Below are 15,702 nucleotides of genomic sequence, written 5' to 3'. Positions count from 1 at the left end.
AATATTGATATAACTGTGATTCTTTAAAGTGTTGCAATCATAATTGTACTCTATTATAAGCCGACCATATTGGATTAGGAAATCTCTCATAAATCCATCCAGTACTGTATAAAGTGAGAAGAAGTTGGGAGGAGGGATGATGGAGAACAAACGTAGTGAAAACATTTTTTTTTCTTCTAGATTCTGCAGACATTTTATTTCAGAGTTTCTAATTTGCCAATTATCAAATAATCAAAAACTAAATTTCGCACAATTACATGTTTGGAAAAAACAGGGCTCCAGAATAGGGGAATAAAAATGATTGTTTTTTTAGAGCAAACTAACACTTTCCTTACATATATATCATATTATAGTTTGTTGCATGACACACGTTGACATTTTTAAGCAAGTACTGCTGGAGCTGCAGCTAATCTGAGGATGAGGCAGAACGTATCAGAGGATAATGAGAAAAAGAAGCGACAATGGGAAAACTATTCACAGCACTTGAAATATGGGTGTAAGGAAAACAAAAGGCGTATGCTTATATCTACGAACATAAGGAGGCATCAAGGTCAATTTTAAATGTAGCAACCAAGCAGCAGAATTAAGAAATTTATAAAATTCTTGATAAAAAAATATTTTTAAGCACTGCCATTTTTCAAAACCACTTTCATGCAATTTGTTTCACAGTCATAGTGGCCGAAGATTGAAAGATATCAATTAAAACCAACATGTATGACTAACACTAACATTACTGCCTATGGCAGAAAGAAAAAAAAGACATTTGTAATTTCACTTTAATACATTTTATGTTCAAATGCATTTTTTGTTGTTGAGGAAACTGGAATAGACACATTTTAAGATTTTCCCGGGCCAACAGATACCTTCACTGCATGAGGTTTCCGATTTTATTTTTAGTTAAATCACATTTTTCGATTTTTTATATTTCAAAAAAAACCCAAGGCAATCTGACTGAATTGAATTAAGTCTGTGATTCCTTTAGCATTTCCATTGTCAGTTTATAAATATGTATATGTTACAAGTTAAAACTGTGAACCTAACTTTGTCTGCAACCCAACGGATACAGAGCAGAACAGAGAACGATATAGAGAGAAACTGCAGAGAAGGATCGAGGAAGGACGATGACGTGACTATAATGTCTATTATGATAAAATGGATGCATTAAGGTACTATAACCATGTGGCAGTCAAAGCACAAGGATGATTAATATTCTGTGAGAAATTTCCTGACCTATTTTAAGCAAGTGAACATTTTTTACATTTTTCTTTTAGACCTGAAACAAATGATTGATTCAAGTGAAATTAATCAAACTAATTTGACAACCAAGTAATTGTAAGAATACACCATTTCAATTGTGAGCATTTTATGCTTTTTTGGGGGTTTTATGATAATAAACTAAACTGGTCAGATAAAATAAATAATCTGACACCATCATCTTGCTTCGGAAAATCACTGAGCTATCTTTTTTTACTTTTGTCTTCAACGTTATGGACCTAAAGAGTGATCGATCAATAATCAGCAGTGTAATGAGGTGATGAAAGAATTATTAGCTGACTTTTAAATAATCATTTGCACTTGCTTGATTTTTAAAGTAGCCGTCTTTTACTTAGCATTGTATACACAGGCTGTTACAGCCTAACTCTTTTATTCCTCTATATTTCTGAGCAGCTGGTGGTTGTCAACATTTTTCCTTTAAAACTGTTCTATACTTTCTAGACATTTTTTTTCAATCTCAAAACTTGCTGCGGAGAAACCTCAGTGGTATCAGAGGAGCAGAGAGGCTGACAGTGACAGGCAGAATAGAGGTCTCACTCTGAGCTCCGTGTCAATCACATTAAACAGCCTCCACATTATCCAGCAGCGGCCTGGGACAGACGAGCACCTGTGACTAGTCTGCCGAGACGCGACTGTCTCTCTGATCCTTGGACTTGAACAATGTACCAGGGTGCATGCTGGGATTTTTCAGACACCTTCTGCAGCAACAGTACCATCACACTTATGTGATAATACAATTGAGTATTTACTCCCTCCAGAGCAATAGGGATGTACATTATTTGAGCCACATATTTCACATTTCAAATTCCAGCAACTACCAATTATCATTATTGTATTAATATATTAGCAATTGTCAATGCTGGATTCATGATAGCCGTGTCGTGTAAAAAATATTGTTTCTTACAAAAATAATAATCTCATCATTAACTCATTTACTTTTTTCTTTCTAAAAATTGAAGAAGTTTCCCACAGACCAAACTGAAATTGTCAAACTTCTTGTTTTGACAGATCAATACTCTACAACCAAAAGATATTCAGTTTCAAAGCAACAGTTGGCAGTTTCCTAGAAAGTATCTTAATTTATAAACTGACTATCAAAATCGCTGTCTACTAATTTTCTTTTCTTCAACAAATCAATTAAATAGATTATTTATTTTTAGGACTACACTGGACTGAATTCTAGAACTTTTGAACAAGCACAAAGCAGAATTGTTTAACCATATTCATTCCATTTATATGAGCATATTGTTTAACGAAATCTGTTTTTAATAACCTTCACAGTGATAAATATAATGATGCTGAGCCTCATAGTACACATGAAGCAACTGAAAAAGATTAGTATTAATATTTTACCTTCAGATGAATGGAAAGGTTTTTTTAATGAATAACGGAGGATGTAGAAATTGTAAAGTAGCCTCCAATTATGACAAAAAACAGCCAAAATAAGGCTAAAAGCTACATTTAGATTTTTGCTTTAAAGATGAAATCAGGCACATATCTAAGAGTTAAATGAATATCAAGAATAAAACTGATCTCGTTGTTTTAAGTCAGACTGAAGACGGGTGGGTGTGTAGGCCGGATCTGTGCTGCATTCAAGGGTACAAATTTAACCTCAGACACGCACACACTCACCTTGTTTAACTCCTCTATCCTCCTGATCAGCAGTGGGTTACTGGACGAGTTCTCAAAATAAACATAATCTGCAGAGGAACAGCGAGAGGGAGGAAGAGGAAGAGAGAGAGAGCGGAGAATGGAAAGAGAAAGAAAAAGAAATGTCAGTCAACATTGCAAGGTCGTCCAAATATTCAGTTGGCATTTAGTTGGCATCGAGCACAAAAAACATTTTTGCTTGGGAGAGGTGGAAAAGTCAGATTATTGATAAAAGGTAAATGGGACTGAGTGCAATGGAAACAGATTTATGACGATATGTCACATGACATATATAACTCAAGCTTTTGCTCCACGAGAGAGAAAAAATGGAGGCGAACGAAAACATCAGCTATGTGTGGACCAATGAGAACACTGCACCGCCCTCTGAATTAATACAAGAAACATACATGTGCCCACATATTAAAACAAGCAGGGGTTTTATCTTTTTGAGGCTTGATTGGTGCTTTTTTAATCTAGCTGCTTTATCTTCCACTGACCCACGAAATTTGAATTTGCATATTTTCAGAAATTTGGGTTGAAATGAAAGCTTTGTCAATCGAAACAGACATCCGCAAAATGTTGGTTTAACACGATGAGGCTAATTTCATACACACGAGATGGAGTTGTAGTTGGGAGGTCTGACCAATACACCCCCGCCCAAACACACGCACACACAAACACACACGACCTTCCATTCAGACCACAGCCTCGGACTTCCTCAGCCCATCACGCTTTCTTTGTCTTATTTCTCCGCTCATCCACCCCCGTGTGTGTGTGTTGTTTGCATGCCTGTGTGTGTGTGTGTGTGTGTGTGTGTGTGTGTGTGTGTGTGTGTGTGTGTGTGTGTGTGTGTGTGTGTGTGTGTGTGTGTGTGTGTGTGTGTGTGTGTGTGTGTGTGTGTGTGTGTGTGTGTGTGTGTGTGAGAGAGAGACTACAGAAGCTTCACCACGCATGTGTGGCTTTATGATGCGTGTGTGTGGCTCCTGGTGCTGCTCCAGGCCTATTGGAGGATTAGCTCTCACCAGGATATCCCCACAGGCCCCGGTCTTGGTAGGGTGCCTGGTCTTAGCCCTGCATGTGTCTTGGCTGAGTGCTGTCAGATTATACCCCACACTTGGTCGGCTGCCTGGAGCCGGAGCTATCCTCCCTTCACGCTTCACCCTCCCCCCTCACTCCCAATCCCCGATAAATGCCTCAGGCCCCCATCTCCTTGACCAACTAGCCAAACACTGTCCGAAATTCCACCGGCATCACCGCAATGCACACCAACTCCTTTTCTTCATTTCCTGCGCGCCCGGTGTCCAACAATAACTGGTTTGGGCTTTCACCAATCATGTTAGAACACCCAGGTTCTGCACCAACCTCCAAATCTGTCATGCATTTCTATAACTGGCAGAGTTAAAGGAAAAACCCACCGACAAATCACTTTGTTCAACATCTATCTGTCATGTTTCTGGACCGTTTTGCTGATTTGTCTCTCTGTTTTTCCCACAGATAGCTGCAGAATATAGATACTGTTAGTTCAGGGAATAATACTATAACATAAAAATTCAGAGAGAATTAGCAAATCTCTTTTGACAGCTATTGTGGTAGTTGTGGAAATACCAAACATTCCCCGTTTCCAGCTTCTCAAATCTAAATTTCAAACATTTTCAATATCTTTACAAGGCTTCAGTACTCAAGTCTTAATTAAGGTTGCAACCAACCATTCAAAAACCTTCCAAACCCTATTTTCAAAGATATCATACTGGGGAAGAACACAACAAATGGACCTGGATAATGTTTGGTATCATCCTTTAATAACTGAAACAACTGATCAACTAAGATATTTTTGTCTGTCAAAAAGTCAATTTGTCAACAAGTTTGTTTCAGCTTTTGTCTCGAATTCAGTGTTGAGACCATATTTTGGTCACGTCTCCTCTTATACAGTCCTTCGTCCTTTTTTTTTTTTGCTGTTGTTGTTTTTTGAATATGAAAATGACAATTGGTACTATGCAAGAATATTTTGTTTGAGCCAAATCACCATATATTCTTGGTAATATGCAAAATCAATTAATTTAAGATGGCCCAAGAAAATGAGGACAAAACTGATGGGTAGATTAATTCATTACTGAAATGATTATATTAATTTAAGTTCTTGCTAACATTGACACTTGTCCATTATGATTAGAAAACTTCCTTAGCTAACATGACTAACAGTAATTCTAATGTTCACGCACAATCAACTCATTTTTGACACCAAATATATATTCAAAGAGCAAAAATATGTCATAACTGATGTGACTGTCCAGAGAAGGGAAGAAAAGCTATTCAAAGACCTTTGTAAAAGACATTCAAGGCTTTTTAATACCTCAAAAGGCCTTTTGACGGAGGTGAATCTATCGCTTTTTAAGACTTTTTCAAGACCCCGCAGATGCCGACTGAAGAAGCTAGATGCAGGGCAGTAGGAAGTAAACTCAATTAAATAATTCCTAGATATTTTATACAAAAGATGTAAGGACTTCACATTTCTTCTCGTGCTTCAACCAAAGCAGCAGCAGAAGTAACAGAAGCCCGTAGAGTGTAATTTTCTACGACAGCTTCCTCCGGCGACGGCAGAAACACATTCACTGCTGCGCGTCGCTACGAGGCGGGAAGGGATCGTCACGTCACGCCCATCCACTCTTCTGTATCAGCTTGTTACTAGACTCCGCTGCCACTGTGACATCGTCGTCCCGCTGCTGAATATCAAATAGGCCAAGTGCTTTCTGTCTCAAGGCCGGCGCTGAGACAGAAAATGATGAGGAGATATTTGACTTGCTTGTTTTCGAAAACACGCTGGGGAAGACCGTGGCCGGGGGCTGAGAGGTCAGAGGAAAGGGGCTTGTGACTCGTCGTGAAACTCCAGACTGGTTATTAAAGTGTGGACTGGCAAAGTTATTCGGACTCTATCCCTTTATTGAGCATAGCTGAAGCAATCTCAAGCAACAAACTAGATTGGAGCTCATCAATTAGTCGATTCATTGATTGATCAATCAGGAGATGAGCAATCTGCAACTTTTTATTCCTCTTTGTTTTATCTTCAAAGAGAAAAAAAGCAAGGCTATCAATCAGTCAAATAACAAAACCTCCACCAAAATCTACAATTACTTTGAATTAAATGTCAATTTTTGATACGAATTATATGTTTGTTTGTAATATATTTGTTGTATCGTGCCATATGTGAAATTTTTCTACAAAACATAAAGTTCAGCATAAACAAATAAGAAAGTAGACTACACTAAAATTGAAGTCTCAGAACTTAGTGGTTCTTTCCAGAAGTTTAAATAATTTAATAAGATATGGCAGGAATATAAAATAAAGCACAAAGATGTCTTTGAATTCAATCCTAACACTTGATGAATTGGAATCAGTACAACATTTGCTGAAAAATGTAAATGACTATCAAAACAATTCATTATTATCAAAACAGTTTGGCCTTTAATTCAACATTAGCAGGACTTTAGGTACTGTACCTGGGATACTAAGATTCTGTTTTTCTTTTATGTTCCTGGAGACATAGGGGTCCAAAAAAGAATCTCTTCACAATCAGCCTGATCTAATGACAAACCACGGCGAGACATGTTGACGTTTGATGCTGGCGGCCTTTTCTTTTTTAAACTTTTGCCAGTTCTTAGGGACCCATTAGGCAAGGGCCAAATTCGCACCGTGACCGTTTCAACCAGAAGCAGAACGACAAGTCCCACAGTCAGTTTTGGTGCGGCGCTGGGTGTGAATTTGCCGCCACACGTGGGGATGGTGACGGCACGTCTCGCCGCACATTTATATTCACTGTTAAGGTTCGGATACTGAGCACAGATCACCGTCTTCCTTTTCCCGGCTCGAACGGAGGCACTTTTAAGTTCAAGCCGTGTCCCCTCCGGCCAGAAAAAACAGGAGGAAGTGACAGTCGGGAGTGGGATGGGGACCAAGTGTTGGAGTTTCCACCATGTGAGGAGCTGAGGCCTGGTAGAGAGCGAGCTGGAGACGAACTCAAAATGAGAGCAACACAGAGAGAGAGAGAAACAGGGGGCCTGTAGGCACCAGGCAGCGTCACTCCGTCTCTCCGTTTCCCATCAGCCCTCCCGCCACCTCAACCCGCGTATAACCCCCCCTCATCCATCCATCCACCCAACCCACCCACCCACCCACCCACCCACCGTCATGCTCTCCATCCCCCGCTCCCAGCGTCAGCCAATAGGCTGGCTCCGGAGCCTGTGATGTCATAGTGCAGTCGAATTTAGCGCGAGCCAATCAAGGCATGTTACTGAGCCCCAAAAGAGAGAGAGAGTCCGCTGGGCAGATTCAAACCAGGCCAGAGAGAGAGAGGGGGAAAGGGAGAGAGAGGGAGAGGGAGAGAGGCAATGATGTGAAAGGGAAAACATGAGATAAGTGATGGAGTCTGGGTACAAACAGGCAGAGAGAGAGAGACTGGAGGCTGTCACACACTCAGATAAGTGCACCGCTTCACAGAGACGCAACTGTGCAAAAGTGAAACAATGCAAAAAAGAATATTAATTTACGCTCAAAGTGGAGGACTAATTTGAAAATCATACCAACTTGAAAATCAATCTGGCACTAATTTTTAATCATCGATTAATCGCTTCTGAGTGTTTTGTTTTTTTTAAAGCCAAAGTTCCCAACGTTTGCCAGTTAAAAGCTTTTCCAATGAGATGATTGGCAGCTTCTCTTTGTCAGAAGTGACTGTTAACTGAATATGTTGGCGATTTAGAGGGTTGGCAAAGTAAAACTAGCAATTTGAATACATCATCTTGGTCTTAGGGGAAATCACAGTGGGCAATTTTCACCATTTTATGACATTTTATGGACAAAATGATGAAGCAAGAAAAATAATCTGGGGTAGCAGTCCTCCTGGCATGGTACACAACCTACTCACGGATCCCCATTTTTAACTGCTAGGCTTGTCAGCTAAACTGAAAAAGACCAGATTCCTACTTTGGTATCGGTGTCAACTTTTCAATTTGGGATAATCTGATTTGTCAAAAGTTTATAGAAATGATTAACATTACAGTGTTCTTTAAAAAAAACAAACAGATTCAGTGTTTTGGCACATATTAAATTCAGCAGAGAAAACAGTATGTGCCACCTGTGCCTTCCTGAGAAACACAGCAGAGGCTGCGATGACGACAGACATCTTGTGTGGATCAGCAGGGAAAATGCAATTTATCTTCCAAAATGAGCAATGATGTCTGAAGATGAATTTCAAGTCTAGTCTCAATGTTTCACCACATGCTGTCATAGCTGATACTGATATAACTGATAGTAATCAGAAGTCTTATAAAGACACTCAAGAGATACAACTATGATGTTTTTTCTTCTCAAAGCGCTGCTTTTTTTTAGTGAAATGTTGAATAGTTTTACCTCTTCATGAAAATGAAAACTAATGAATTGAAACTATTTGAGAAGGGAGCCACTTACTGGTCGTCCATCTGTTCACAGCTTGTCGTCGTTGTATCCAACCTGTCGGGACGGGTTTGGAGGAGGAACAGTCACAAAAGCAAAGAGTCTGGGAACCTGTGCATCAGTGATATTTCAATTTTTGATAATTGATTAATCCATTTTCGTTTTGTTTACGGCGAGGATTTGCTGCTTTTCTTTATTTAGCATCTTTGCAAATTGAACCTTTTTTTGGGGCTTTGAACTTTTGAAAATCTTGAACATTACGAGACGACTTTCAGACTATTTGCCAACATTTTGGTGATCGCCTGAGAGAAACCAACTGTTTTTGGTGCTGGCCTGAGTAAAGCCAGCAGCAGCAGTCGTTCCCTCCCCACCCTCGCCGCCATGCAATATGCATTATGCCAGAAGCAAAAGTCGTATGGGAGTACACCCAGTGCTAGAGACAAATAGCATCCCTAGCAAACCTCATGTTGGGTGATTTACACACCTTTGTGTGACAGGAAAACCTCCACAATTTACACCAAATCTTCCAAAAAGCGTTGATGCTTAATGTTATCTCTACAAACATTTGTGCAGTCCATTGCCTGAATAAAATTTACACAAAAAAATCTAATCTGAATTTACCGAGCCAATTTTATGTGCTTGACAATTCTCAATGCACGGACACAGTTAATTTGGGATTCAGAAACTACTGAGGTTCCTCACACAGCCTTTAGTAAGTACAGGGGTGGTGACTATAAACAGTATAATGAAAAGGGATGAACGTCTACAGCAAAGATGGGAGAGAGAGAGGCAGGAAACGGAGAACGTGAACATCTGCCCACGCATGTCCACGGCGCACACATACCCACTCCACAGCTCGAACCCCATCCAGTACTTACACACACGCACACGTACTAGCAAACGTACACACACACACACGGGTAAACATGCTGAAAGACGTGTCACGTTGGACTCGCTAAAAAAGCATCACGTTCGAACTCGTCAAGTGCGAGGAGGGGTGTGTCCGTCATTGTGAGCAGCAACTGTGGAAGAGATTATGACTCACAGATGGACGTTTCTATGGCAATAGTACGTGATCTAATCATCGGAATCAACCCCGCACCTCTTTTTTCACACTTCTGCTATAAACTTACTTTCATGGGTCGAACCTCGACATGCTGCTCACCTCTGTACGTAGAGACGCAAGCATTTTTCTAGTCGTCAATTTCTCCCTTCATTCCTGCACGAAGACGCCGAACGCGGGTTAACGGTCTTATACTTAATGCTCTGCAATTCTTTTCTAACCTGGGAGGCAATCTTGATTCAACACAAGAATGTAAAAGCATAAAGTACGCATTGTTCAAAAAATATCAGTTTAGTCTGTTCAATGAAGCGGGGATGGAATTGTTTGAATAAAAAGTAAGAGCCACTTCATGTGTCTGTCCTGCGTCTTACACTGCAGCAACCTCTGCAGCTTGTTCCTGTTTAAATTTGATTAAGGAGCAAACGTGCGCAGGTTTTAATTTCAACATACTCGCATCAGATCTTAAATTTCCGAATAACTGTGGTCCTACAAAAAGATACCACAACGCAGCCAGCTTGTAGCAAATCCTGCCTTATTGTGATGGATGCGCAGTATGTGTGCCTCTAAGGACAAGTAATGATAGATTCATTCCACAAAGCGTCCCTAATAGCAGTCAATGTATCCGTTCAAATTGAGCGTCCGGTATTGGTCTGGGCGGCGGCGACGACATAAAACAAGCCTTGAGATCTTCACTCTGCAAGTTCACCCACCAGCTCTGCGAGAGAAGTGAACTGCCAGCGTGGGCAATTAACGCCAGGCACCAGCCAAACAAAGTGTGGGCGCTGTCAAAGAGTTGATAGAGTTTGTCAGTTTGCAGATTAGTAAACAGTGCGACACCTTTGAGCGTGGCTCTGAATCAGTCCCTGACAAGTGCGGAGAAAACCGCTCACCGCTCAGCAGCCAAAAGAAATGTGGGCATTGACACCAACGTTTGTCACTTTTTAGGTTAGCAAACACCACAGCACTTTTTAGCACATTGTGCACGAGACCTTTCACAGCCCCAACAGCCTCAGTAAAAATGATCCATTCAGAGGATCGGTGCACCAATCATCATGTTAAATCTTAAAAACATGCTTGTTATAATCATTCCTCCTGTCTACACGAGCTTCTCATTATGTGCTTTCAGTGTGCTGATGAGGATGCAGAAGCTACAGTCCTAATTTTCCTGACGCTAATAACGAGCTTTAAGAGCTTCTCAATAATAACACTTCAAAGTTACAGTTGCTTTTTCATTAAAAAGAATAAATCCCCTCTACTGTCCTCCACTGTAGCTCAGCATAGAAGCATCGTTTAGAGAAATAAAATGTATTATTTTTATTTGGGACAAAAAGTCCTTCATTTTTTAGATTTTAGACATTAGATTAGTCAAACTAAGGGCATTCCTTGAAATGTGGACAGGCCAATGTTGCAGCTGAGATGCAAACACGAGGGGCTCCTGCAGAAAAACAACCTGACCTGGCTTCAGGGCTGAGGTCAAACCAAAGAAAATCTTGGTCGACTTCAATCGTCGCTGCCTTTCGTATTAACATACGTCTCGAGTGACCCAATCACAAGTTCAGGGGTGAACTCGCCCAAGATGTTTTCCCCCATACATTGATTTATTTGTGGTATCACCATAATATTAACACTGACGGACAATTATTAGATTTTTTTTTCAAATCTTATTTTATAATTGCTCAGCCTAACCTGACCTGGCTTGGCTCTCTCTCACACACACACACGACACACACTGATGACGGACAAAACTGTGTTGTCGTTCTGGTTAAAAACAACATCATTTGATTTTTGTGAAACAGAACATGACACTTGCTTTCATTTTGCCTGTGGAACGGGGGAAGTGAGATATGATCACAAAGTGGTCACCGGAAAGACAGGTGTAAACTGACAAACTTTTAGTTGTCCGCTTTAGGACGGATCCCCGGAGATGCATGTTAATACCAGGCCAGAACAAAAGAATTATGGATTAATCCTGGAAGGCTGTAGATTTAACACTAGTGATTGTACGACTAATGAGAATTTGGTAGGACGGGAGCGTATTGACCACCCAGTTGACCCTGAGACCACAACCCTGCCTGGTACAACCTTTGCTGCAGCGTGGTGCTACATGCCGTATTTCCCCTGTTCACCTTGCAATCATTCTGAACAACAGTCATCATGATAACTTTCCAGTTTGTAAAATCTTGCCTCACAGCACCATAAAACCGCTGCGCAGTGTTTTGGCATCTGAGAAGCCTTAAAATTTACAGAGCCGTTGCTCAAACTGGACTTTGTGGATCATATTACACGTCTCAGTGGTACGTCGAGCAAAACACGCCCCCAACAACACAAAGCCCCCCCCCCCGTGTTGTTTTAACACAGGGATGATTCTCAGCCTGAACGCCTGCTACAGCCTGATATTAGCTTCAGATGAACTTCGAAAAATATTTTTTGCACAGACAGTGACTGGGGATGTTGTCCTTGCATCACTTTACAGTGGAAGTGCATTAGGGATGAGATCTTCTAATGACTGCACCAAAGCTAACCCTGTTTCCATGTTCATATGGTCACTAGACGGTTGCTTTAAGACAGACTTGAAACATTGAGGACCTCTCCTTTAAAGTGTTCAAATCCACATTTCTTTTCTCAATATCTTATGAGAGAGTCATTATTATTTAGGGCAATAAATTTGCAGCAAGTTCAGGTGACTCTTTGCAGGCTCAGACTTTTAAACTTCTGTAGCCTCCTCTCATAAAACTCGGGGCTAGTTTTTCCTCCCTTTCCACCACTGAGATGATAAGACTCATGGTTCAGCTTATACTTTCCAGTGAACAGGGGTAAAGTACAAGGAAAGAAGCGCTGCAGGCGCCGGAAGAGCGGCTTGTGGCCTGCGTGGTAAAAACAAAGACATCAAGGCCTACAAAGCCAGCTTTTGTCCAGGGGGTTCATTCACAAGGGAAGTCATTGCTTTTCCAAGATGATCCTGCATTGTCTTGCAAAGTGGCGGCCATCTTTTCCAAGGGTCCTTGCTTTGTTCTGAATGTTGGGCTGAACTGGTCCCAGGAGAAGATTCAGTCAATTATGAGACTAGTTTTTAGACTAAATTGTGCTTGTTCTTTTGCTATTAATTGTTAAGCTGACTGTAGAACAACAGTCTAATAGTATGTTTATCCAGTCATGTGATTTTTATGCTTTGTGATTTCAGATTAGTTTAGGTTTCCGACACAATTAGGCCTATGTGTAACGTCTCGACTTTGCCTTCCGAGAGGGGGGGGGGGGGTAACTCGTATGGTGGTTTGCGCTCAAAAAGAACCATGTTCTGGTGTTAACGTGAATATTTTCATTCCTTTTGATTAATTAAATTTCAGTTACAACTGCCGAGAGCTGCACCACGGGGACCAAAACACACCGTCCCGAAGCTACGATTAGCATAAATCACTCGTTGTTACTATTTTGCAAGCACGTAACCTTGGATGGTCGGTCTCTCGGCGCAAGAGGCCGACGGAGGGGAAAGAGACGCAACAATTTTTCCAACAACATTTGCCTGGTGGAGTGTTAACTTTGTGCCCTGCTCCGGGCGTATTCCTGTCCTCGCTCAGGTACTGCAGGCCTTGTTTCATGTGATTAAAGAAGAGGGGGCTGTGACGTTCACTACAGGCTATTTTTTGACACAGGTACCAGGAGAGCCTCGGCATTCCCATTTTTGTCCTGCACTGAACTGTCAGTCATCACGTGGAAATATATCTTTAAAATGTCCATCAATCGCTCCCGCTGCCCTCGCTCTTTGACATGCACGCGCCTAACGGAAGCGAGACAATTCGTCTACAGTACGAGGAGAGCGTTGCACTACACGTTGTGCGTGAATGAAAGAAAAAATGATGGTCGACGGGAAAGCAGACGGACCAGCTCACACGGGCTTACACCTGTGATCTGTAATGTGACCGTCAGGGTTGACGGACGCAACGTAATTTCGGACAAATTTGCAGTGAACAATTTCATCCGTGGCCCGACAAAACCTCAGGTCGAGAGGGAAATTCTGCAGGACTGATCTGAGCATCTGAGTCCCCCCCCCCACACACACACACACACACTACTGCCAAAACACACTATATCCACGTCTTTATTTAAGCCGAACACCAAGAGCAGAAAATGAGTGGGAGGGGGGAAAACAGGAATCTTAATTAGGTATTAACTGGAGTTGCATGCATGCATGCAAAAAAGGAGGGTGGGGGGTAAAGAAAACCCTTGGTTAAAGATGTGACAAATTCATCTCGGCTTACATTTTGACATCTCACTTCTATAAGGGATAAGTAACCTTTTAACTTCTTTCTATCCGAGGACTTTCTCTGCAAACAAAGCATCAACTCCTTGCAGCCTCCCTGCAAAGTCTGCCGGTGAAATGCATGTGATTGTTGTGAGCTGATTTTTGCCTAACAACACGCAAAACTTTTTTTCTTTTCAAATATATGTTCGCCCCCCCCCCCCACACCTCTTTTTTTCTTCTTCTTTTTTTTGTTAAACCATAAAACGCGTAGAAAAACACAACGCACGTCACTTGAGGTGCATCTTCACCCCTGAAGTGGGTTTAATCTAAGTTACAACAGAAAGAAAGAAAGAAAGAAGAGGAGAAACGAGGGAGCAGTTCGGTGAGCGAACCACTCACTCGCTCCTCTTCATCACCATCCTCCTCTTCTTCACCACCACCACCATCATCATCATCATCATCATCTGGTGAAGCACAGGGCTTGTTTAGCTTGAAGGGGGAAGGAAAAAACAGACGGACCACGCAGAGAAGACCCGCGGGGAACCATGGCGACTCCGCCATAAAGAGGAGAAGAAGAAGAAGAAGAAGAGGAAAACACATAAGACTTCTTCACGACTAAAGGTGGCGGGGGAAATGTTGTCCCCGCCGCCCGCCCGCCGCCGCCTCCTTACCTCCAACCCGGTACATGTTCGCTGCCATGGCTGCCCCCCGGTCCCTGGCTTCCTCTCCGGGTAGAGGGGTGGCTCGCTCGTCGCTCTCTCTCCCTCCCTCGCTCGCTCGCTCGCTCGCTCGCTCTCGTCGCTCGTCGCTCTCCCTCCTCTCGCCGCCGGAGCTGTGCTCGCGCTGCCGCCGCGGTGTGTTGGAAAATGGAGGATTGATCAATACGGAGCGCAGGCACCGCCGAGCGGCCCTTAAAGAGACAGTGCGCGTTTAACCGTCGGCCGCTCGCTCGACTGGCGACATGTGGCGGCAGAATTAAAAAAAAGAAGAACGAGTGAAGTCAAAGACCAGCGGGGACAGAGAGAAGTCGTCGACTTTTTTTTTTTTTTTTTTTGCGACCGTTAGCTAAAAAGTAGCGTTTTCAACAGCAACCCCCCAAAAAATCCAACGACGCCATTGCTGCTGCTGTATGAACCGACATGGAAATGGGACTGGTCTGCACGGTGGCGTAGTGGTTAGCACTTCCGCCTCACAGCAAGAAGGTTCTGGGTTCGAGTCCCGGTCCAGACCAATCAGTGTCTTGGAGTTTGCTTGGAGCTCCCGTGAATGGCTGGTCGTCTCTGTGTCGTCTCTGTATCGTCTCTGTATGTGGCCCTGTGATAGGCTGGTGAACCCCGCCTCTCGCCCAATGTTAGCTGGGATTGTCTCCAGCCCCCCCCCCTCCACCCTTAAGTAGATAAAGAGGTCGACAATGGATGGAAATCTGACTTGTATGAAGTTATAGATTTGCTGCAAACAGCCTTTGATCTTCTGTCATATTTTTAGGGCTTGATCATATGTTTGATCAAGCCCTAAACTAGAACCAAAACAGGCGTAGGTTTTAAAACTGCTGCTCGTTCGTCCAAAAACCAATGGTTATACTATAACTTTATACAAGTTACATTCCCATGTCAGTTCAAATGTTGTTGTTTTTCTCTTGTAAGTGCTAGTTTATACAATGATTCAAGACTAAATTTAAAAAAAAATCTTGGTAGTGGACTAAAACTGATGCTGGTGTAGCAAGTCAAGAGAACATGGACCTGTGACTCAGACAAGTTGGGTCTACACATCATATGATTATTCTGAAAATTTGTTTTGAAATCAGATGAAAAAAAAACAATCTAACTCTAAAATATGACACATGATCAAAGGCTCCTTGCAGCCACACAGATAGTCAGTAATGTGATTCACATACTCACCAGTAAAGTTGATAAAGCTGTAATCTGTCCTGCAACAAAACTATCAGGAGAGATCACATACCAAAAAAAAACAGTGCAATATAATAACTTGTCCACACAAAATTTCAAATTGGGCAAATAAGACTTTCATCTTT

At 42.0% G+C, this 15,702-nt stretch overlaps 1 protein-coding gene across 2 annotated transcripts in view; it reads right to left on the bottom strand.

Moving 5' to 3' along the window:
- mta1 (metastasis associated 1) overlaps window positions 1-14,934 on the bottom strand; it is a 40,659-nt gene extending 25,725 nt beyond the window's left edge. Inside the window, exons 1-2 of one of the 2 annotated variants that reach the window (XM_035610499.2) lie at window positions 14,342-14,934; window positions 2,908-2,975 (exon numbers count right to left, since the gene is read on the bottom strand). In XM_035610499.2, coding sequence (XP_035466392.2) covers window positions 2,908-2,975; window positions 14,342-14,369 — 96 coding nt within the window. In that variant the 5' untranslated portion in view covers window positions 14,370-14,934. The remainder of the gene's footprint in view (window positions 1-2,907; window positions 2,976-14,341) is intronic. The other variant, XM_035610498.2, reaches the window with a different exon arrangement.
- Window positions 14,935-15,702: the final 768 nt, after the last annotated feature.

The sequence above is a fragment of the Scophthalmus maximus genome, chromosome 15, assembly GCF_022379125.1.
Source record: "Scophthalmus maximus strain ysfricsl-2021 chromosome 15, ASM2237912v1, whole genome shotgun sequence".
Taxonomy (NCBI): Eukaryota; Metazoa; Chordata; class Actinopteri; order Pleuronectiformes; family Scophthalmidae; genus Scophthalmus; species Scophthalmus maximus.
This window is presented reverse-complemented; position numbering and strand designations above follow the sequence as displayed.